At 39.4% G+C, this 23201-nt stretch overlaps 1 protein-coding gene across 33 annotated transcripts in view; it reads left to right on the top strand.

Moving 5' to 3' along the window:
* UTRN (utrophin) overlaps nt 1–23201 on the top strand; it is a 478290-nt gene that overhangs the window by 158701 nt on the left and 296388 nt on the right. For all 33 annotated transcript variants that reach the window (XR_011434362.1, XR_011434361.1, XM_070256224.1 and 30 more), the window contains 6 exons: nt 818–1030; nt 9970–10083; nt 10733–10888; nt 16554–16724; nt 18544–18723; nt 22482–22616. Coding sequence is in view for 31 of the 33 variants with exons in the window: in XM_070256224.1 (XP_070112325.1) it covers nt 818–1030; nt 9970–10083; nt 10733–10888; nt 16554–16724; nt 18544–18723; nt 22482–22616 (969 nt within the window). In the remaining 2 variants the exon portion in view is untranslated. The remainder of the gene's footprint in view (nt 1–817; nt 1031–9969; nt 10084–10732; nt 10889–16553; nt 16725–18543; nt 18724–22481; nt 22617–23201) is intronic.

Genomic DNA, 23201 nt, shown 5'->3' with positions numbered 1-23201 from the left:
GCATCTCACATACAAAAAATAGAGAAAGATTGGCACAGGTGTTAGCTCAAGGCCAATCTTCCTCACCAAAAAAGGGTCAAAAATTTTTTATAATTTGAAGGTTAGTTACTATAATGTGGGACCTTGGCTGAAAGAAAAGATAGTTATTAAATATTTTTAATAGACTAAAAGTGTATTTTTCCTTCTTTTGTAATTACCTTGAAATTCTCAACCTGTTAATAGTCTGCTAAAATATCTTTAGTAAAATGAAGAATATCAATTGAGGGCCAGCTCCATGGTGTAGTGGTTAAGTTTGGTGTGTTCTGCTTCAGTGCCCCAGGTTTGTGGGTTGAGATCCCGGGCATGGACCTACACCACTTGTCAGCCGTGCTGTGGTGACAACCCACATATACAGTGGAGGAAGACTGGCACAGATGTTAGCTCAGGGCTAACCTTCCTCAGGAAAAAAAAAAGAATGTCAATTGAATTAATGTGTTGTTCCTTTTCTCTGTTGAATAAAAATGCTTCCTTGGTCATTTAGGATATATGGCTCTGCACGAGTTTATCAGATAAAACAGATCAATGCTTGAGCACCACATTCCTGTCCCTCACTGGGTGTGCTGTTCCCGTGCTTTCTAGTGTAGAGGATATATTGTGTCTGGGCCACACACAACTCACAAAGGGAAAGCTTTAACTGTTTTGATTATGCTTATTTTTTTCATATTTCTTTTTTTTATCAAATGCTTTTTAAAAAGTGACTTTTTACTATTTATAGCCCATATTATTACATCTGTAAGAACTATTGTGTGCATTTTTAATCTTTTAAAATTTTTTCCAGGCCCTTGATGAAATCCTTGAGAATCAAAAACCTATATTATGTAAACTTGCAGAAGAAACAAAGGCTTTGGAGAAAAACGTTTCTCCAGATGTCGAAAAAATGTATAAGCAAGAATTTGATGATGTTCAAGGAAAATGGAATAAACTAAAGGTCAAGATTTCCAAAGATCTGCATTTACTTGAAGAAATTACCCCCAAACTCAGAACTTTTGAGGTAAATCCAGAGGCCATTAGGAGTTTAAGTTTATTACAGGGTAAAATAGTAATTATCATCTAAGACTCAAATGTCTATTATTTGGGTATTTTGCATTCTTTTTAGTCCCACAGTTATTTTGTACTTAAGTTGGATTTTATAACTTTCTTACCAAAGACAAGAGCGCATTGATTTCCTTTTGTTTTGCAAAAATGCTTCTTGGTGGAGGTAAACTGGACCTTGGAGATAAGGAAGGTAAGGGAAAATTACTTAAAAATGGTCAAAATAATATTTCAGGGGTCAGGAGGCTGCGTGAAATACGGACTGGTGGTTAGATTCCAGTGCTGACCAGGTTAGAGAGGGAGAAGTTGCCCACGTCCTTGAGAGCCGAGTCCTTGAAGCAGGCTTGTTAGGATTTGAGGTATTTGGAGTCAAAAATCTGAACCAGACTGTCGACAGATGGTGCCAGATTTGGAAAGCAGGTAATTTGGGGGACATGCAAATGCAGAAGCTGGATCCTTTGCTACATCTGAAAATGCTGACAGATGAGGCAGTGATAACGTCCCAGAGGAGCACAGATGTGAAGATGTGAAGAGAGGGTGGTCAAAGTCAACGTCAGATAAGACAGTTGGGGTTTGAGCATTTTACTGGTGCGGGAGATGGAGAAGTGGGGTTTCCAGATCACCTGGTTGTCTGACAGGAAAGGTCTGGAAGAAGAACAAGCCAGTCATGCTCTCTTCCCTGTCCTCCCGAGGCCTCCCTACCTTGATCCTTTGTGTTTTGTTTTTTTTTTAATTCTCCACTGCTGTATCCCAAGATATACTCCTAGAACAGTGCCTGACACTTAATATTTGTGTAAAGGATGTTTCTACCAAAATGAAGACAAGATTTATGAAAATGATGTTTTAAAATTCAAAACCAGAGAACATGTGGTAGAAGAGAGGCTGGTGGGCTGTACAGACCAGCGTGCAGGGCTCCACAAGATGAGACAAGAGTGATGCCCACTGAACGGGGAGGGAAGCTCTTTGACCCAGGAACCAAAGGAATGTTCTACTGAGTGACCAGCAGGAGAATAAAGATGGAGGGGGTTGTGTGCACGTGTGTGTGTGTGTGTGTGTGTGCCCGTGCACGTGCGCACGCCCATATAGTTGTAGTGGAAGGAGGTAGTTTTCTCTGAGCGTAAGCTGACGTTCTAGACTGAGCTCTCATTAGAATAAACCATTAATTTTGAAGAGGAGTGTGTTACGTGTAGCTTAGTATTTTTGACTCATTTCACTTTGTGAGTGAGTACACCTTTCCTTGTCTGTCATCAGTTGTAATTCTTTTTGACTTTAAAAACCAGAATTACCCCGATCCGTGATTCTAAGGTTTTTGGTTGTGGTCCAATCCTTGCATTATTGGTGGTTCTCAGTCAGGAGCAGTTTTGCCCCCAGAGGATGCTTGTAACGTTTGGAGACATCTTTGGTTGTTACAACTATGGGGAAGGGATGGTGCTGTTGGCTTCTAGTGGGTAGAGGCCAAGGTTACAGCTGAAACACAGAGCAGCCCCTACACAAAAGAATGGTCTGGGCCCACAGGTCAGTGGAGCCAAAGTTGAGCAGTGCTGCCTTATTTCCCATCTTTTCAAAGGATCATAGCTTTGTTTTCAAATTCAAATGTGAGATGTAGTTAGGGAAATTTATGGGTGAAGATGAACCCAAAGGTTCATCTTCTTTTGACTTTTAAAAGTGTGTTTTATGGTTAGCTAAATGTGTGGCAATATTTTAATATGGAATTTAAAGAGAATAAATATTCCTGTAAAACACAAAAGAGAGTCCTGTGGTTCTGGTAATCCGCCTTAGGCTCTCCTGGGTGGTTGTTACTAATGTTGCAAATCCACACGCTTAGAGTGGCCAGTTGGAGTGCAGGCCAAGTTTATTTCCATTAAAAATACCCCACATCAAACATGTGCGTCTGGATATTTAGATTTTTTTCTATTACAGTAGCAAATTTGTAATGTCCAGTTGTTTTTAATTTACTTTTTGTGCCCTAATTTTAAGATTGTTGGCAATATTGTTCACTCCTTGTGAAGAAGTTGGGTAATGAGGCTTATTTAGAGTGAACATTTCAAGTTCCCTTCCTTCCTCAATGCCATTTCCTTTCCTGGAGGCAGCTAACATTAGCAGTGAGCCTGGCTGGAGTAACGTATTCAAAGTAAAAAAGAAAAGTTCATGAAGATTATTAATTCTAATCACTTTTTCGAACTAATAGAAACAAATGATATGGAAACTCCATGAGGGACATTTAAATAGATTATAGGCAAATGCATGAGCTTGAAGTATGAATCCCGTTGCTCAAAATAATAATAATGCCTTTCATGGACACAGCACATTTAAACTTTGAAAGTATTTTCATAGTTATGTGCTTACTTTTCTCCTACCTTCCTACAGTACTTATAAGATGATCTTGTTACTTGTTTGTGTGCAAATTTTAATTTTCTGTTGCATGTTGGCAAATAGTAATTTCCTCTTGTGCTTGCATTGTCTTTATCTACATTCCGGCTCCTTTTGTAGAGGTAGAGATTAGGCGTGCAAACCCTTAGTCACAGTGTCATGCTCAAATACATTCTTCATTTTCTCTTTTTTTATCTATTCCGTGCCAAAGTCATGGCCTCAATTCCTGTACTTAAGAATTAAAACGTTAATTGGTGCTTTTAGAACTACCTCATGGAAAGTCCTCCCACTCCTTCCAGGCAGCAAAACATTTAAAAATACGTGAAAAAGGTAATTTTTTCATTATTGACTTTAGTGACATGATTTTCATATGAATTATGGGCATTAAATATTATGAAATCCTAAGAGGCTGCTTATCCCCACAGTAACCTTTGGATTCAGGGGCTGCAGGGTGTTTCCTGTTATTTCATTTCTGCTGTTCAGCATCTCCCGCATTGTGATGTAACTGCAAAATCATGAAACCGTCCCCAAGGCCCACATAAAACTCTGTCTTATATTCACCACTGCTCCTGCCGCCTCGGACCCCTCCTCCAGCCCCTTGCTGCTGTGTTCAGACTCTCATGTGATCTCTTGCCCCGACCATCCCGTTACCCCATTAAACCTGACGCCTGCTGCCAATCTCTTCCCTGTGCATTCATCTTCCACACTGACGCGGGAGTTATACTTCTGGAAAGGATTCGTCTGTCTTTGCCGTGGTGCTACAAAGTGCTTTCACACACATCTCATCTCTCCTGCCCCTTTCTCGCCCGGAAGCCCTGCCTGCATCCTTGCCTGTGAGCTGCGAGGGTGAGGAGACAGTGTGACCGGTCTCAGAGACCACGCTGGACTATCGCCTTTCTTCGGAAATGTCACCTACTTGCCAGGAATTCGCATCCTCCTCTTCTCCGTCATCCTTAGAGAATAAGCTGCTTCTACACGCAGTCTTCAGTCTTGCTCACTGCCACACCCAGAGCTCATTAGTCCCGCCTCTGTAATTCCACTGCGCATTGTTGGCAGCTTCACAATAGCCCCATCTCAGCCCAGTGTTTGTTATGTGTCGCTCTCCTCCCTCAGGCATGAGCTCTTGGAGGATAGGAACCTGTCTGGCATACAGCAGGTAAGCGGATGCGAATGTAATGGCTTCGTAGATGCCTTCAGACATCTTTCCCCATGTGGACGTCTCCAGTGAAGTTATATCTCTAAAGTCTAAATGCATGGTTATCCTAAACGGCAGGACACCTGTGTGGTCACACCCGTTCTTTCCATCGCTGAACAGGCAAAGACACCCACTAAACCGATGTGCTCTGACCCAGAGCTGAGACCCACAGGACCAGGCTTTGAAATTTGGACAGCTTTTAGGGTAAAAACGCAATGGTAAATACTTTCTAAGAGTGATATGCAGTATGGCCGATTTAACTCTTCCTAGGTAACATATAATCGACATAAATATCTCGTGAGGGTTTTTATTTCTTAGTTTGAATGCATTTACTTTACTAAAGGGAATATTGATGCATTCTAAACTTTAGATTTAAGAACTCTGTTAGTTTCAGATAAATAAATGTCATAGCAATGTTATTGCTGGTCTTCCCTACTAAATGAAGAAACACTTTTTAAAGAGTCTTTTTGAGGTTAGTGAATATTATAAAACCAAACAAAATAGAAACCTTATTACCGTAAATTATTTTTCTGGTTCTGGTTTCACGATCTTTTTGCCTATGTCTTGGGTTAGAAATTGGCTGCTTAAAAAGCTGTGGACGTTCCAATAGATGGAAGAAGAGCAAAATAAAATGCTGAGAATTTAGCTGTAAACAAACTCTTGGGAGGCAGTTATGTACCTTGAAATCTTATTGTCTTAAATCTAGAGTACCAAGCTTCAGAGTTCCTGCATCCCTCGCTCAGGGGCTGGGCTGGGACATGGGGTGTGACAGAGTTAAGGAATTGTTTTAATGACCCTGCATTCCTTTTCCTGACCCAGCAGCAGGTGTTGCCCATCCAAACTGCTTACAGATCAGTGCTTTTGAGCAGTGATGGTCAGTGTAGAATTTTGGCCCTTCCGAACTAGAATATTTGATACTTTGGTTTTCAAAACTACCATATTAGTCATTTTATATTTGAGAATTTGTGAGTATAAACCAGAATGAGAAATGGCTACCCTGGCTTAGTACTTACAAGTCTTTTTTTCTTTTGCATGTGAAATAATGACAGCCATTTATTTTAGAAATTTACTAGTATTTTAAATTTTTTTTACATTGCTTTAAAAGAACTGAGGCCCCCCCCCCCAAAAAAAAGGTAGAATAGTAGAAATTACCCAGTCTGAATATACATAGTTATTCTGCAAGTGGATGGAGGTGGAGAAAAAATTAAACACTCATTATTATACATTAGAAACTCTTAAGTGCATCAGCTGAGTGATTTTTAAATGGACAGAGAAACACTTTCACTTTCTTTGTAACCTCTTTGCAGTATGATTGACTTAAACATGAGCAGACTTTTGATATTTCTAAAAAGCACAGGAAACATCTGCTCCCTGTGGATTGAGACAATATTTTCCTTCCCGGAAAGAGGGGGTGCAGAGCAGACCTCCCATCTCGCACACTTACTTGTACACAAGTGGTAGCTGGTCTTGATCTTAGTGACCTATGGCCCTTCCCACAGAGTGAGGATGCCATGTGAATCTGCTGCCAGGCATTTCTAAAGTTTGGGCCCTCCCTCGTTTGCCTGGCTTTCTTCTGCTGAGCCGGATTCAGCCAAGTCTAGTCAGAAATACATAAGCAGTAGCTCTCTCAGTTACTTTTAAACAGTTGTATGATGGAACAAGCATTAATGTTGGCAGCAATTAAAAGCGTTAAGTTGACTCTTATGCAGACATGTGCTTACCCTGGCTGCTCATTCCTGCGAAGTCTCTGATGGGAATAAACACTAGGACTCAAAAGTGGTAACTTTTTATGGGCTTAATCTTGGTGGTAAAACACCTGATTTTGTAGATCTTAGTAATAATAGCCACCGTTTATTGCATGCCTGCTCTGTACCAGGCCCTGTCCAAACATTGTCTCTGATTTTCAGAACAACCAGTCAAAGTAGTCGTTATTATTCCTATTTTATAGATGAGCTACTGAGGCTCAAAGAAGAGGAATTCGTTTCTCAAGGCCTCGTGGCTGGTAAGATGCAGAGCTTGGTATTCAGACCTTCGTCTTTCTTTTCATGGGCACACTGCCTCTCTTAGCACTCAGCACAGTCAGGATTACATGCAGGATCTTTAGTAGTGAAAACAGCTGTTCAGATTCCTGTCTGTTCTTTTTGTTCCTGTTGGCGTGATCAGTTTTTCTACTTGGCTTGTCTGCGTCTCTTGCTTTCCTCTTTCTTTTTTCTCCTGTTAAAGTGTAAGACAGAGAAGGAACAGGTGCGTGTGCATTGGGTGTGCTCACGTAGGTCTGTGTGTGTCTCAGAGAGGGAGGGAGGAAGGGGTTGATGGTGAACCTTGGTCTCCTGTGCCAATGACGGGGATCGTTGAGGCCTCCTGCTTCAGTCATGGCTGATTATGATTAAAACTTCCTTGGAATATAATGCTTCCATAGAAATGTCAAAAATCCTTGGCCCTGGAGACCATCAGCTTTTTTATTAAAAAACTGGATTTAATGAGTTGCCCAGATATACAACAGTAACGCTGCCTTGAATTCTTAAAAGGTTCAGGACGTAGATTAGCAGTGCAGGAGGTGGCAGCAAGTTAAATGGACAGTTAAAAAAAGTGTATCATGAACTCCATAGATGCATTGCTACTTTTCTCTTTTTGCACTTTATCTTTTGCATGCCCCATGCGAGCATGTCTTCGTAAGCAGTATTCTATGATAAGATCTTAGAATGCTGGAGCAAACACAGAAGAGGAGACGTGTCATGTTGACAGTACATGAGGGTAGCATGGGCCTCTGAGAACAGTGACAGACAGGCTAAAGGGCAGAGGGAAAGGAAGCTGGAGGAGTGTACAGTGTGGCGGAAAGGACTCTCAAAGCTGTGCTTGGCGTGGCAGGTGAGGAAGTGCCTGCGCAGGGTGGTATGATATTAACAGAGGAAGCAGAAAGCCCTAGCCATATAAGCACTTTTTATTTCCCATCTTCATCCGAGAGTGGCCCTGCGAACTAGAAAGGGTGGAACATCATTACTGAGAGTGCATTAGAGCCTGAATTATGAGTTAGATGGAAAAACTGCACAGATCCTCTGAATGCCTAAATCTACATCCTAAGGAACATGGGATTTTTACCCATGATTTCAAAGTCACGTGACGCATCTTGTGGAAATTACCAGAAAAATGGGGACGGGTGAATGTCCTAATTAAGGGGGAACATTTTTTTTTAGAAGCTCAAGACCTAAAGTAAGCTTGATGTCAGTTCCTGGCAGAGCTGTAGAAAAGTGACCGACCAGAGATCTTAGATGTGCTTAGGAAGGAATGTGGTGGTCACCGGGAGTCACCAGGACTACCACTCATAAGCCTTGCCCAGACTCATTTGTTTTAAGTACTGCTTTCTTTTATTTATTTTTTGGAGGAGAGATACTAGATTATTAGATATACAGATTCATAGTCTCACATTTCACGTACACTCATTTAGTTCAAATAATCCTCACAAACTGTCAATTTTGGCCAAGTCTTGATTTCAGTAAAATATTTCTGAAACTCTCTTTTAACCTTGTAAGAAGGACATGGAAAGCTAGTTAGATGCTAGTATCATATAGATTCCCATATTTTGAAAACTAACCTGAAAGTTTGTTGATTAATGAATGACATGGTGTACTCATGGGGGAATGTGCAAGTAGACACTGTCCTTGGCCTTATTTTTCACCTGGAAAAAACCCAAAACTCAACAGAAAAAATCGCACTAGAAAAAAAGATACCTCACTGTCAGATTTGCAGATAAGAGAGAGCTGGGAGGAAGAGCTGTTCTGAAAGTGCAAAGACTAAAAATGTGAGTTGTTTTGTTGGCTTGTTGCTGTTATATTGTTAACTATTATTGTTAACATGATAAGGCAAAATTTGCTATTCATAAATATCAAGTTCTGAATTTATTACAGAAGTCAATTAAGCAATATGGGATAGTGGAAATGTAATTTTGAGGTAGTTATGGGAGTATTGGAATTTTAGCTAACTATAATATTGTGAATAATATTAATAATAATAATAATAAAATAATAATAATATTAAATAAATATTAAAATAAATAATATTTAATAATAATATTAAATAAATATTAAATAAATATTAATTTAATAAGTAATATTAAATTAAATATTAAAGAATAATAATAAAAAGAACAAAAGAAACAAAAAACACCCCTACAATAAGAAAAATAAATGTAAACTATTTTAGATGGAATTTTAGGCGTGTAATATTCATAAGTGAAGTACCGGTTAGGTTCCATCTTTGTCATTCATTCCAACCTTATAAGGATAAGAAGAGTTGGTTCTGTGTGGCATATTTTAAGCATATTAAAAATTGAGGTAGTTCCCAGAGCATGTTGATCAGAGTTATGAATGCAGTGTCTGGACATCGTGTCCTAGAGACGTTATGGAAGGAGTTGAGAATGCTTGACTCATAGAGGATTAAAAGAAGATATGGTGGCTGCCTTCAAATCTGAAGGGCTTTTTTGAACAGGATAGTAAATTTATCTCCATTCCTAGGGGCGAACGAGGAGCAAAGAATTGCAGAAGGTACAAGGAAACAAATTTAGCTCAATACAAGGGAAATTAACATGTCAGACTGACCAGTGGTGGAGTGGGAGACCTTGGAAGGAAATGACCATCATGCTACTCCAGTATTGGAGCTCAAGTTGGGTCTAATTATTTGCATTTCTTTAAGGCCCACTTCCAGTGTTCCTGCCTCTCTGAAGTCTCTTTCTCTCTGCAAAATATTTCCTTTCTCATTTATTTTTTGAACCCTCAGCACCATATATGGTAACTGGGTTACCGTGCATACTTAGTAAATGTTGGTGAAAGAATGGAGCTGGGCAGCAGATTGGTGGGTGCTCAGACGACAGGGCATCCAATAGCTGAGCCAAGAACAATCTTTTGTATTCCCTCCACTATGCTATTTATTTATTTATCCCTGCTTTGAGTAGCTACCTTTAGGAGAAAATTTGTTCTAAATTATATGAGAACAAAGGATTCTTGAACTGATTCTACCTAGAAAAGCATTTCTTCCTGTAATTTGAATTTTTAATCATGAATATTGTTCACATTTCAGCAAAATAGCTTGGTTCCCTGGAGAGCGTTTTGAAATTTTTAGAATGATCATCAAGTTGTCATCTTATGAGAATTTTAGTCAAGAATAAAAAAAATAATTATTTTCAAAGTTGGAAGATTTATAAGAAGAAATAAAATAAATGAAAATGATGCTATCAAAGTTTTGAAAAGTTGCCTTTCTTCCAGTAGCAATAGATGCCGAGATGCAGTAGGTTGAATGTCACTGAGTAATATCCCTCTTTGGTATTGTGTTCGATTTAGGCTGATTCACAAGTCATTGAGAAGTGGGTGGACGGTGTGAAAGACTCCCTAATGAAAGAGCAGGCTGTCCAAGGAGACGCGGAAGAGCTACAAAGACAGCTCGATCAGTGCTCTGTGAGTTCTGCTGATCTAGAGAACCTACTGTGATAAATAACATTTTCTTCTTCTTTATTATTTGCTTTTATTAGAATTGTAAGAATGTGACATGACAATAAACCTAGATACAATGTCTTTCATCATAAACCTTTTTTGACTTTATAGATAAAGAAAGAATGACTGATTATTCATCTTTTTATTTTTGGCCATGGTTATCGCACTTCGGATAGAGAGTACAAGAGCAATTTTAGTTCATCAGGAGCTGCTATTTCATGTTACAATGACAATCTGAGTGTCATAATTACCAATTGTATATTGCTCTTACTGTGCCCCATGGTGAGGCTTTAAGAAAAACATTTAACAAATGAAATTTACCAGTAATACTTCATGCATTTTATGTTTTATGAAATCATTAGGCTTCTCTAAATTAATTAAAAGTACCAGTGCCTGCTGAGAGTGAGGTATTTCCGATCTAATTTGGCATGGCTATGTGAAGCACCCAGGTGAAATGAATTTCTTAACACAGAACATTTCTTAAGTAGTTAAAAGTCCTGACTCCCAACAGTGTGTTATTATAATATTTGCCTCCATACAGGCAGATACGCTATAATTATAGCATTCACTTAGACAGGAGTGAACTCACCAGGGGCTTATTTTCTGTGTTCAGGCATTTGTTAATGAAATGGAAACAATTGAATCATCTCTGAAAGACATGAAAGAAATAGAGGCTAACCTTCGAAGCTGTCCAGTTGCTGGAATCAAAACCTGGGTGCAGACCAAACTAGCAGACTACCAAACGCAACTGGGGAAACTGAGCAAGGACGTGAGTTTTTCAGCTTTACTGTCTGTGGTTTTCAAGGGGTAGATAGTGGCTTCTCTTGACTGATGAAATTGATTTTCTAGTCCATTCTATTTGAAAAATAGTGGTCTAGGATAACTACAGCATGGGTGGCAGTTTGGGGCAAGAAATGGATCATTTTTTTTCATTAAGGGAGGTACCAATTGTCCAGTTTGGCTCCTCGGTGAGAATGAGCTTGGTCTGTTCCTTAAAGAAGGAGAAAGGTGTTGTAGCTGGAATGGGATGGAGAGAGCCAGCGGGTTGGAGAATGGTAAGATTTCAGATAGGAAGGTACGTGAGGATGGATTGTATGCGGCCTTCGAAGCAAAGATTTTGAGTTTCATTTCGAGTATGATTTCACACAGAAAGCAGAGCGTTTGAGCAGGGAAATGACATGTGATAGATCTTTTAAGATCCCTCTGGCTTCCAAGTGGACGCAGTCATGCGTCACTTAACGACAGGGATGCTTCTGAGAAATGCATCATTAGGCGATTTTGTCGTGCGAACATCGTAGAGTGCACTTACACAAACCTAGATGGTACAGCCTGCTGCACACCTAGGCTGTGTGATGTACCCCGTTACCCCTAGGCTGCAAACTGTACTGCATTTCCTCTACTGAATAACGTAGGCAGTTGTAACACATTGGTATTTGTATCTAAACATCTCAACCTAGAAAAGGTACTATAAAAATACAGTATAAAAGATAAAGAAAGGTACACCTGCATAGGCTGCTTACCATGAATGGAGCTTGCAGGACTGGAAGCTGCTCTGGGTGAGTCAGTGAGTGAGTGGTGAGCGAATGTGGAGGCCCAGGACATCGCTGTGCCCTACTGCAGACGTTGTCCACACTGTACACTTAGGTGACACTAAATTTATAAAAAAATGTTTTTTTCTTCAATAATAAATTAACCTTAGCTGATTGTAACTTTTTTACTTTATAAACTTTTAGTTTTTTTAAACTTTTTGTCTGTTTCATAATAACACAGCTTAAAACACAAACATTGTACAGCTGTACAAAAATAGTTTCTTTTTTATATCCTTATTCTATAAGCTTTTTTCTATTTTTAAAAATCTAAATTTTTTTTTCACTTTTTAAACTTTTTTTGTTAAAAACTAAGAGACACACACACATTAGCCTAGGCCCACACAGGGTCAGGATCATCAATATCACTGTCTTCCACCTCCTCATCTTGTCCCACTGGAAGGTTTTCAGGATCAATAACATGCATGGATCTGTCATCTCCTATGAAAACAGTGCCTTCTTCTGGAACACCTCCTGAAGGACTTGCCTGAGGCTCTTTTTGAGGAGGTGTCACTCTTCTCGGAAATATATCCGTGGTGGTTGGCTTGGTTTGTTTCTTTTTCATCATAGATTTGCTTGTAAGCACCTAATGCACCATGAACATTCCTCTCTATTATTGAAAACCTTTTGGTGTTGGGGGGTCCATGTTTTCAAACTTTTTAAGAAGCATGTTGAAGTCTGTAAAAGCTTTTGCTAAACACTTATCTGTGAGTTTTCTTGGGAATTCTTCTTTTTCTTCTCTTGCTTTTTCCTTTCCCCTTGCGTCTTCTTCAGCTACGTGTTCCTGTTCAGTTCCAACAGCTCCTCATTAGTCAGTTGCTCAGGAACCACCTCCAGGAGCACCTCAATGTCATCCTCATCCACATCCAGCTTAAAGTTGTTTGCCATCTCAACCACAGGCTTGTTGACTTTTGAAATCTCCTCATCCTTGGCAAATCCTTTGAAGTCATCGTTGAACCTCTCGAATGTCTTCTTCCAGATGCACTGGGTGATAGGAATTTTTTCAGCGCCATTATAATCCTATGGGATCACTGTTGTATATGGGGTCTGTCATTGACCACAATGTCATTACATGGTGCATGACTGTGATTAGCTCTGGGAAGGCAAGAATGAATACAGGGAGAACACTTAAGAGGTTATTGCAGTCTTAGAGAGAGGGGATGGGTGTTTGGACTAGGGAGATGGTGGTAGAGGTCATGAGAAATGTTAGGTTTGGACTACATTTTGAAAGTAGAGATAGGAGTCTAGTAATGGATTGGATGTGTGATATGAGAAAAAGGGAAGAGTCAAGCACAGCTCAGGATTTTTGCAAAGCTTCCACTTTGTGTGAATTTTGGTGCTATTTACTGAAATGGTGAAGACTCAAGGCAGAGAGGCTCTTGTGGGAAGAGGTGAAATGACGATTTCCATTCTGCAAGGATTAAGTTTGAGTTTATTAGACATTCAAATGGGGCTCTTTAGCACTTAGCACTGGACAAGGATGCTAATAAAGAAAGGTCAGCCAGAGAAGAAAGGCCAGGAGAGTGTGAGGTCCCAGAGGTCTGGTGGAGAAAGCTTACACAGTGCCCAATGCTGAGGATTGCTGGGGCCAATCAGAACTGAAAAGCAAGCTTTAGATTTGACAAGATCGCAGCTTTTAATGGCCTTGAAAAAAGTGGTTCCAGTGGAGTGGTGAGGAAGAAAGTCTCATTGGAGAGTGTTGCGGAGAGAATGGGAAGTGAGAAACTGGGACAACAAATCAAATCAACTTTGAGAAATTTCTTTATTCAAGGGAGCAGAGAAATGGGGTGGATGCTGGAAGGGACATGGCGATCCCGAGAGGTGTTTTTGTAATATTTAAAAATAAGGGATATAATAGGATGTCAAAAAGAAGGACCTAACTTAGAAGGAGAAAATAACGATGTATAAGGGATTGAGAGAAGATAATTCTGAAGCAAAGTCTGTGATTATGTGAGAGAGGATGAGATCAATTCTCTAAGTGAAAGAATTGCTGTTGATGGTTCCTCATGGTAATTGAATGGAAAGCAACTGTGGATCCAGTTGGAATAGGATGTGATTCTCTTCTCATGGCTTCTATTTTTTTTTTTTTGCTGGAAAAGATTCGCCCTGAGGTAACATCTGTTACTAATCTTCCTCTCTGTCTCTTTTTTCCCCCCTAAAGCCCCAGTACATAGTTGTATTCTAGTTGTAGGTCCTTCTAGTTCTTCTATGTGAGCTGCCACCACAGCATGGCTACTGACAGACGAGTGGGGTGGTTCCACATCTTAGAACCAAACCCAGGCTGCCAAAGCAGACTGCACCAGACTTTAACCACTAGGCCATCAGGGCTGCTTCTGATGGCTTCTATTTTGTTAGTGAAATAATAGTGAGGTTGTATATAGCTGACGTGAGTGAGAAAGGGTAAAAAATGAGAGGAGAAAATGTAAAATACAGGAATATTCCACAGACAGTTCAGCAGATACTATGTATCTCTTAATACAGGTTTTTTTGTTTAATGTTTATATAGGAAAAATTTGTATTTGCATCCCTGAGTATTTTGTTTTGTTTTCATTGTTTTCCTCTGAAATTCTTATTTTGAATGTGTTGAAACTTCAAGAAAAGTTGAAATAATGGTACAGGGAACAGCCATATACCCATTCCTAAATCTGCAATTGTTAATGTTTTACCACATTTACTTTCTCTTTCCCTCGCTCTCTTTACATACTTACACACACCCATACTTTTTTGCTAAAAATGTACTTTCGACGCAAGTTGAAAATACCATGACACTTCACCCCTGTTTACTTCAGCATGCTTCTCCCATGAATGAGAACAATCTTTTACAAAACCACAAGACCATTATCACAAATAACAGAGTAGTTTTATAATATCATCTAGTATTCTAGTTGAATTCAGATTGCTCTAAATGTGCCATAATCTGATGATATGTGCTTGAAGGAGCTGGAGTTTTTGAGGAAGTAAGTAGGAAAAATGGTTTGGAAGTGGCAATGAGCAGCAAGGAAGGCCACAGATAGACAGATAGATAGATGTAGATGTTTACACCTGTGTATCTATCTATCTATCTACATTATATGTACATACACATATGATGACGCAGAATTAATTGTGTATTATTGATTCAAAGTATGGGGAATAAATGTATGGGAAATTTTTAAGTGTCTTTGGCAAGGAGGGAACCACGTGTTGTGTGAGTGATTATTTAGAGCAGTTCCAGATTATTGTATTTCATTGAATAGTAAAAATGTTGAAGAAGTTTTGGAGAAACATAATGTTGCCAAATTTTTATTTTGCTAAGAAAGATTGGACGTATAAAACCCATCAACAAACAAATTTTGTCTATCTCCTCTATTATATCCAAGATATGAAAAGAACATTTCAGTGCCAAAAAATAGGAAATATATAATTTCAAGATAGTTATAATTTTGAGATTTTTTTTAAAAAAGTATACTACAGTGTCTCTATTTTTCTCATTTCTCTATGGATCCATGCAAATTATATAATTGACTAATGTCTAGAAACTACTAGTAAAGATAATTTTCTGAAAGTAGCACCCAGGAAAGCTGTACTTATATGTATTTTACAAAGATCACCATGTCAAACTGCTGGTCTGCAGGCTTGGGACCCAGGGCTGTGCATACTGGTGGCAACAGGCTCCTGGGGTAGCATGTGGGGCAGTAAAAGCCAAGCTACTTTTGAGCCCCTGTCTATTTTTATGATTGTGATCCTGTTTGGAGAGCAGAGTTGGAAGACCACTAAGTGTTCTCCTTTCCTCTCGTGAGCCATTCTCTTCCTCTGCTGGCCTTTTGTCACTGTTGCTTCTCTGCCAAGCAGGCCCTGGCAGGGTGAGCACACGTGAGGTTTGGTTTGAGTGGGAGGGTGAACGGGGAGGAGAGCTCGCAGCCTCTGGGTGGCACCTGCTCCTGAAGGAGCAGGAGGGGTCAGTCTCTAGCTAGAGGGAGGATCTCTCTGAAAGCATTTTTAGGCTTCTCTGAAATATTTAACTAATAATTGACTAGATTCAGACAAATACCTGATTTCTAATGTCACTTTTTTGTATCTATGTGGAATATACAAGTATAATAGATTGGCAAAACCAAAATTTTGTAGAGTAGTGTTTTGTGAACATCTTTAATAGCAACCTCCTCTTCTCTGCTTTTTTTTTTAAAGATTGCCCCTGAGCTCACATCTGTTGCCAATCTTCTTTCTCTTTTTCCCTTCTTCTCCCTAAAGTCCCCCAGTCATAGTTGTATATTCTAGTTGTAGGTCCTTCTGGTTCTTCAATGCGGGATGCTGCCTCAGCACGGCTTGATGAACTGTGCTAGGTCCGTGCCCAGGATCCGAACCCATGAAACCCTGGGCCTCCGAAGTGGAGAGCATGAACTTAACCACTCGGCCGTCGGGCTGGCCCTTCTTCTCTGCTTTTTAAAAGTGAAATCTTAATGGAGAATCCTGCTATAAAGCAGAAAATGGACATTTTGTTTACTTCAGGTTTTTTTTCTTAAGAATGCTACAGTAGATTTCCTTGAAATGTATGCTTTTATTGATGTTGGAATCCTTCAGTTAGAATATTACTCTCTCAAAAGTTATGTATTTTCAAAATTATAGTAGATATTTCTAGCTTATATTAATATCCAAAATGTGATATCAAATCTCAGTTCAGATTGCTGTTGTCATTATTGCTTAGGTTCCACAGCATCAGCACAAAATGTATCAAGGATTTTATCTGAATTTTAAAACTTAAGATTCTTTGTGGAAAGTTCTTGCAGTGTCCTTAGAAATCAGAAACCAGAACTTGACATTTAATGTATTAAGGTTTGTTTATTTGGGTGAATGGCTTTTCCTTTCTAGATTGCTATTCAAAAAAATAGGTTGTCTGAAAGTCAGGAAAAAGCGGTGAACCTGAGGAAAGACTTGGCAGAGATGCAGGAATGGATGACCCAGGCGGAAGAAGATTACCTGGAGAAGGACTTCGAATACAAGTCACCAGAAGAACTTGAGAGTGCCGTGGAAGAGATGAAGGTGAGGCTGAGACAGTCAGTGGCCACTCCTCTGTCTCCTCTCCTCCCTTTAAAATAACTGCTCAATCAGTCATCTCTCTAGCTGTAAAGCATGGTATGTGCATATTATCTTTCATCGTAGGATTTCAAATTTTAAAAACAAACGGAAGGGTAGCTATTATGCTTCTAATAGGGAAAGGAAGCCGAGACTCCACTCTGTTAAACATGGCTCATGAATTGAGTCCGTGAGGGTTCCTGAGACAGTCTCATAGGTTATGACCTTGGGGAGCCACAGAGAATGACTCCAAAATTCAGTGGCATTAATTACATTCACAATATTGTGCAACCATCACCACTATTTTCAAAATTTTTCAGAAAGAATTATTTGTTGTAAGGAACAAGAGAGACTTGCCAATTTAGTTGGAGTTTATCCTTGTTTTATCAGATGTGTTCTTCCAGTGAATACATGGGCACACGTGAATACCAAAATTCTGTTAGAGCAGATAAGAATAGCAGTAGGAATGTCATCAAGAGATTTAATATCAGTTGGGTCCACAGGATCTATTTCCTGTAAACTTATATTCCTGTATTAATAGGCTTGAACGCTCTCCTTTTGTTATATAATAAAAGAACTGGGCATCATCCCCAAATTTCTACCACTGCTTCAGTGTCCCTCAGTTTCCAGCCAAAGGAGATAGTGTCTTAAACGCTCTTATTTTAAGTAAGGTTTAGCAACACATTGAATGTTTTACCCCAAAGTTAACTCGCCTAAAAGTATAATGAAAGCAAAGACGTCTGTGCGGATATTTAGAAAAAGGATTATATTTCATCAGTGCATCATTGTATATACGTCCAAGTAAATACAAGGGACTTTTATTGCGTTTGTGTTATTTTCACTGAAACATCTTCTTTAGTGTAGCTTTTTTGGAAACTTTAAAATATTCAGTACCTAAGGTATTTTCAAGGTAGCCTACCATGTTAAGGGCCGTCTCATTTCATTTATTCTCCTCTTTTGCACTGTTGGCATTGTGTTTCTGTGGTTTCTTGAAGTCGCTGGGGATGAGGGTTTAGAAAAACAAGATTAGAACCGTTGATTGGGCAACATTCTATTTTTATTCTGCCAAACAACCATTAGGATTTAAAAAACCAATAAGCTTTGTTATTTTACCCCAACCTAGGGAAATGTAAAACCATTAGCAGTAAAGAAAGCTAAAAGGGAAAGTGAATGGCTGCTTTGGGTTGATTTCCCTGAATATGGGACTTCCTCTTAAGCACAGAGGGACAGTCAGGAAGGAAGCTATTTCTAGATCAGATCTTCCCAGTATAGCTTTATCATCTTTGAAATACTGTTAATTATCAGAAGGTTGGATATACTTATGTTCCAGGAGAAAAAAATATGTTTATATTATTTTTAAAGGATACCTTTACTATGGGACATCTCGTTTTTTGTGAAAATTTATTTCTTTCAGTCTAATAGGCTCAGATCAGTGGTCAATTAAAATTAATTCACTTAGATTCTTATTATGGACCCAGAATTTGAAAATACTTCCTGTCAGTAAACATAATTTAGGATAACTTAGGTGTTAACACTGCTGTTATTAAATGAAAATATTTGCGTGGGACTGTGTCCATTGGGCATATAATGAGTGGAACTATGTAGTTAGTGTCCTTATTTCAAAAGAATTTCACTCTCTGTAGTAATTACCTAAATAATGTTCCAATTAGGTCATTAGAATCATCTAGATGTTTTAATTTTGGTTTAGTTATTTAAAAAAAAAAAGGAGAGCAATTGGTTACGGAGAAAGGGAGACAAATTTCAAGTTCATCCTTTGTTGGAACAGAGGGCGAAAGAGGACGTGTTACAGAAGGAAGTCAGAGTGAAGATTCTGAAGGACAACATCACGTTATTAGCTGCCAAAGTGCCCTCTGGTGGCCAGGAATTGACGTCTGAGCTGAACGTGGTGCTGGAGAATTACCAGCTTCTTTGTAACAGAATTCGAGGAAAGTGCCACACTCTAGAGGTACGTTGTTTTCAGTGACTCATTTCTGAGATTCAAACTCCAAAATGTACTGACCGTCTCCGTACCTTGGACAAAACTGTGTTTTTCTTTTCAAATACTGAATCATAAAGGAAAAGTAGTTCTTGCATAATAGGTTGCTAACAGTGGAACAGGAATAAACAAAAAAAATAGGAGACCAAGAGCTGCCTTCAATTAGCGGAAAGTTCTTGGGAAAGTCATTTCGTATCTTCACACGTTACATTCTTTTAATGTGGAATGAAGGTTTTCACGTTACAGATGATCTGTGGGGTCTGTTCCAGTCCTAAAGTTCTAAAACAGCACGCTGTGAGCACCTCCTCTGCTTTGTTTTGCCTGGTTAGTACACAGAGATGAACTGAGGTTCTTTATGTGGAGTGGTGTCTGAAGTTAAGGAGTGACTTGAAGGAGAGGGGAGCTTGAATGTGCCGGAGGTTTGCTGACCACGTCCCCGACCCTGGCCGTTGGGTTTAAGATGTAGATGATTCTATGAATTATTTCCTTTTTTAATAAAATTAAGTTTTTGCTTGTTTTTTTTTTAACATTAGTGTGATGTGTTACATCTTATTGAAAAGAATTAAGAAGCGTTTTCATGTATAAGAATTTAATTTAAATTCAGTTCTACCTAAAACAAATGATTGTATTGTTGTAAATCCTAAAATGATAAACAATCATGACTACAGTATTTAAACTAAATCCGCTCATTACTTGCTTATTCTGAATCTATTTTGTGCTAAGATAAATATGTATAATTGAGACGGGTAAATAAGAAAGCTGCGAGTCAAAGAAAACCTGATTCTTTAATGTTAATATGTTGTCTAATAGAAAACACCCGAGGTGGCTCATTTGCAAATTTAAAATTCTGTGAACATAATTATAGCATTGCGGATGCCTGATCTTAAGTCTAGTAAATGATATTGGAATTGAATTTTACCACAGTTTTATCCATGTTTTTTTCTCTTCATAACCACCCTACATTTTACACTTTGTTGTTTTCCTATTTACTGATAACCAAAATAACAAGTTATAATATGTTTATATAATGAATGGAGTCCCCAAGTTAGCCCAAGCTAACGAAAGACCGCCGTGTATTCTGTCATTTCTTCAAGCTGTTTTTATGACCCAGAGGTGACAATTTGAGAATGAGGAAGGAAATAAATAAGTGTTTAGAATTGCTTTGAAAATTAATTTGAGAATTACTCTGGAATTAGTTTGAGAGAAGAAGAGGAAAATCTAAGAAAAAAATATAGAGATGAAAGAGAAAAGATGAGGTCTTGGTATCCTCGAAAGAGGAAATGAAAAGAAAAAAGCAGTTTACAAATGGAAGCACTCTTAAAATTATGTCAGGAATCACCAAGGGGTCTTGGGCAGAAATAGCCCAAATTTCTAAATTAGAGTAAGAATCCCTTTCTTTGGAAAGTCCAATTTTATTACTTTGATTGTTTCTAGATTCCTTTAAAATGTTCTAAATCATGCAATATTTCAGACATAGCAGAGTACTGACAATACTGCTAACTCCTATGTACGCATCCCTCAGATGTAGCTGATGTTAACATTTTGCCACATTTTTCCAGATCTTGTTTTTAAAATAAAACAAGTTGGCTTTAAAAACTTATTTTTCCATTATTGATTGCTATGTAACAAACCTTGCCAAAATGTAGCGGCTTCCAAAAGCATCCATTTATAATTTCTCGTGATTCTTTGGATTGATTTAGCTCAGCTGGACGGCTCTTCTGCTGTGTGTGGTGTATGAGTAGCTCACTCAGGTAGCTGCATTCAGTGGGGAGCTCAGCTGGAACATTCATGATGGCCTGTCCTCCTGCATGTGGCCTCTCAGTTTTACAGCTTCTCTACAGCGTGGCAGCTGGCTAAGAGAGAGAAAGCAGAAGCTGCCAGTCCTTTTAAAGGCTAGGTCTGCAATTTGGCACAGCATCACCTCTGTCACATTCTTTTGGTCTAAGCAAGTCACAGGCCGGCCCACATTCTAAGGGAAGAGAAAAACAATTTCACCGCTTAATTGGAGTAGCAGCCAAAAATTTGTGGCCATCGTTAATCCACCATAGTTCACTCTCTGGTCATAAATTAGTTACATTCCTCCCACATGCAAGATGCACTTGTGCTCTCCCAGGGACTCCTACAGTCTTATCCAGTACAGCATCGAGCTTGCAATGCAGCCTCTTGTGATCTGTATCAGGTCCAAATGCAAATGCGGCTCGTTGGAGCTGGATCTCCAGGTGCCGGTGTTTGGGTGTGGCATCTCTGGATCTGTCGGACCGGGGCACTAAAAAGATGTCATCTGCGCCCCATATCCCCAGCATACAGTGGTGAGACAGGGACATGAAAACCTGAGTGGACACTCATTCAAAAACACTGGAGCAGTGGAAGGTAAATAGCAGTCACTGGTGAGAACGAGTCTCAAATCTAATGTTAGTAATTCTGAAATCCTGCCAAATTTGTGCAGTCAGCTCCCCCTACTCCAGGACAGGGACTGTTGCTCCATTAGGGACCAGTTCTGCTCTTTGGGAGTGCTTCTCTGTGAGCCATCCTTTCGTTCCCCTAGGAAATAGGGCTCTGCTTGCCCCTGAGTAGATTCCTCGGTCTGCCTTCTGCCTGTGGAAATAAAGTTAAGGGACGAGACACCTCTTTTCCCTTTTAGTCTTAGCCAGGGGTTGGCAGATTACAGCCTGAGGGTCAAATCTGGTTTGTGGCCTGTTTCTGTATGGCCGGTGAACTAAAAATGGTTTGTGTATTTTTAAAGGGTTGTTAAAAAACCAAAACAAAACACATACGCATAAAATAAATAAAGAAGAATCTGTGACAGAGACCAGATGTGGCTTGTAAACCCTGAAATCTTTACTATCTGGCCTTTTATAGAAAAACTTGCTGACCTCCGATCAGGTAAGTGCAACTGAGATGGAGTGCAGGCTAGAATGTGCCTCCTTCGGTCCACGGATCTGAAAGAGAACCAACCCAGGAGAGTCTGAGCTGAGCTCTTCCTCCTAAATTTATCAAATCAAATAGGCTCCTTCTATACGGAGAAGGGGCTGTCCCTCCCATCATTTTGCTCCTAGAAAATAGAGTATAAATTTATCCCCCCTACACCTCCTCAGAAACTCCCCATAGGAATGAGGAGTAAGTGATCACAACTAATCCTGTAAGTATAACGTAACTCCATTTTAGGTGAAATGGGGCCCTTTTCATATATAGACACATTGATATGAATTCAGAAAAAAGTTGTAAAGAGAATATACAGCAAATTGTTACATCAGTTAACTCTGAGTTGGAATAGGGTAGACCCCAGGGAATTCCAGTTTCCTACATAATTGTTAAAAAGTGTTGCAGTGATGAATACTTTTTATCTTCTATTTAAAAAACAAACTAATAGTGTTTACGTCCTGATTTCTTCTACTGATTACATAGGGGTTTTTTTGAAACATGGAAACAGACCCTTAGAATTTATTTTAGTGGAAAGAGTGAGGCAGCTCATTCCTTTTTGCTCCTACCCCAGCAGTTTATTGTCTAATGGATTTATGCAGAATTTATTGAAGACGATTTGTCTAATATGATTTATTGAAGAATTCAATTTTCTCTCGCTTATTTGAAATTCCAACTTCGTCCGTTTCTAAATTCCCATAGATACTCATATCTAAATGAATTATTATTGATCAGAGAGGATTGTAGAGATACATCGCATCTCTAAACGGCTTCTTACCGAGTGTGACTTCTTTCTTGGCCTCCTGTAGGAGGTGTGGTCTTGTTGGATTGAACTGCTTCACTTTTTGGATCTTGAGAGCAGCTGGCTAAACACCCTGGAAGAGCGGATGAAGAGCACAGAGGCCCTGCCGGAGAAGACAGATGCTGTCAGTGAAGCCCTGGAGGTGGGGGCCAGTGTTATTGGGGGCATTGCTTTCTGTTGCAGTGAGGCCAAATGAGTATTAAGATGAGGGCCTTATGCCCACAGACACGTTTGCTTCCTAGTAGTTTTCAGTGTAACTTGTGTTTTCTTCCGGTGCCTGAAGTATTACACAATCGTGTATACTTCGATTATCGGTGACCCACCAGTTCAGCTCACGAGGTGGTTAGCCGTTTGATAATTAGTGCATTTTAGACATCGTAAAGCACTCTAATGGTTTTCCAGCTTGTTTTAACCAGTCCCCAGATAAGACTCTGCCTTATGTTATTAGGACAATTGCTCTCTTGTGTCTTCATCAAGTTATGTTTGCTCATTAGACACGGCAACAACTGTGTTTACAATGGCCCCCACTTCTTCAGATGTGAAAAGTTGGAGGCCAGGTTTGAGTGGGCAGGATTAGGGGCATGGAGTCCTGTCCCAGGGGCTTATCCCCACGCCTGGACTCAAACTCCTTGAGGCCAAGAAATGTACTTGATTTTTCATTGTTCTCTGGTTATCAGCAACAGCTTGTGGCACCTGATAACTGATTTAATCACTGTTCCTTAAGTGG

This window comes from Equus caballus, chromosome 31 (assembly GCF_041296265.1).
Source record: "Equus caballus isolate H_3958 breed thoroughbred chromosome 31, TB-T2T, whole genome shotgun sequence".
NCBI lineage: Eukaryota > Metazoa > Chordata > Mammalia > Perissodactyla > Equidae > Equus > Equus caballus.
This window is presented reverse-complemented; position numbering and strand designations above follow the sequence as displayed.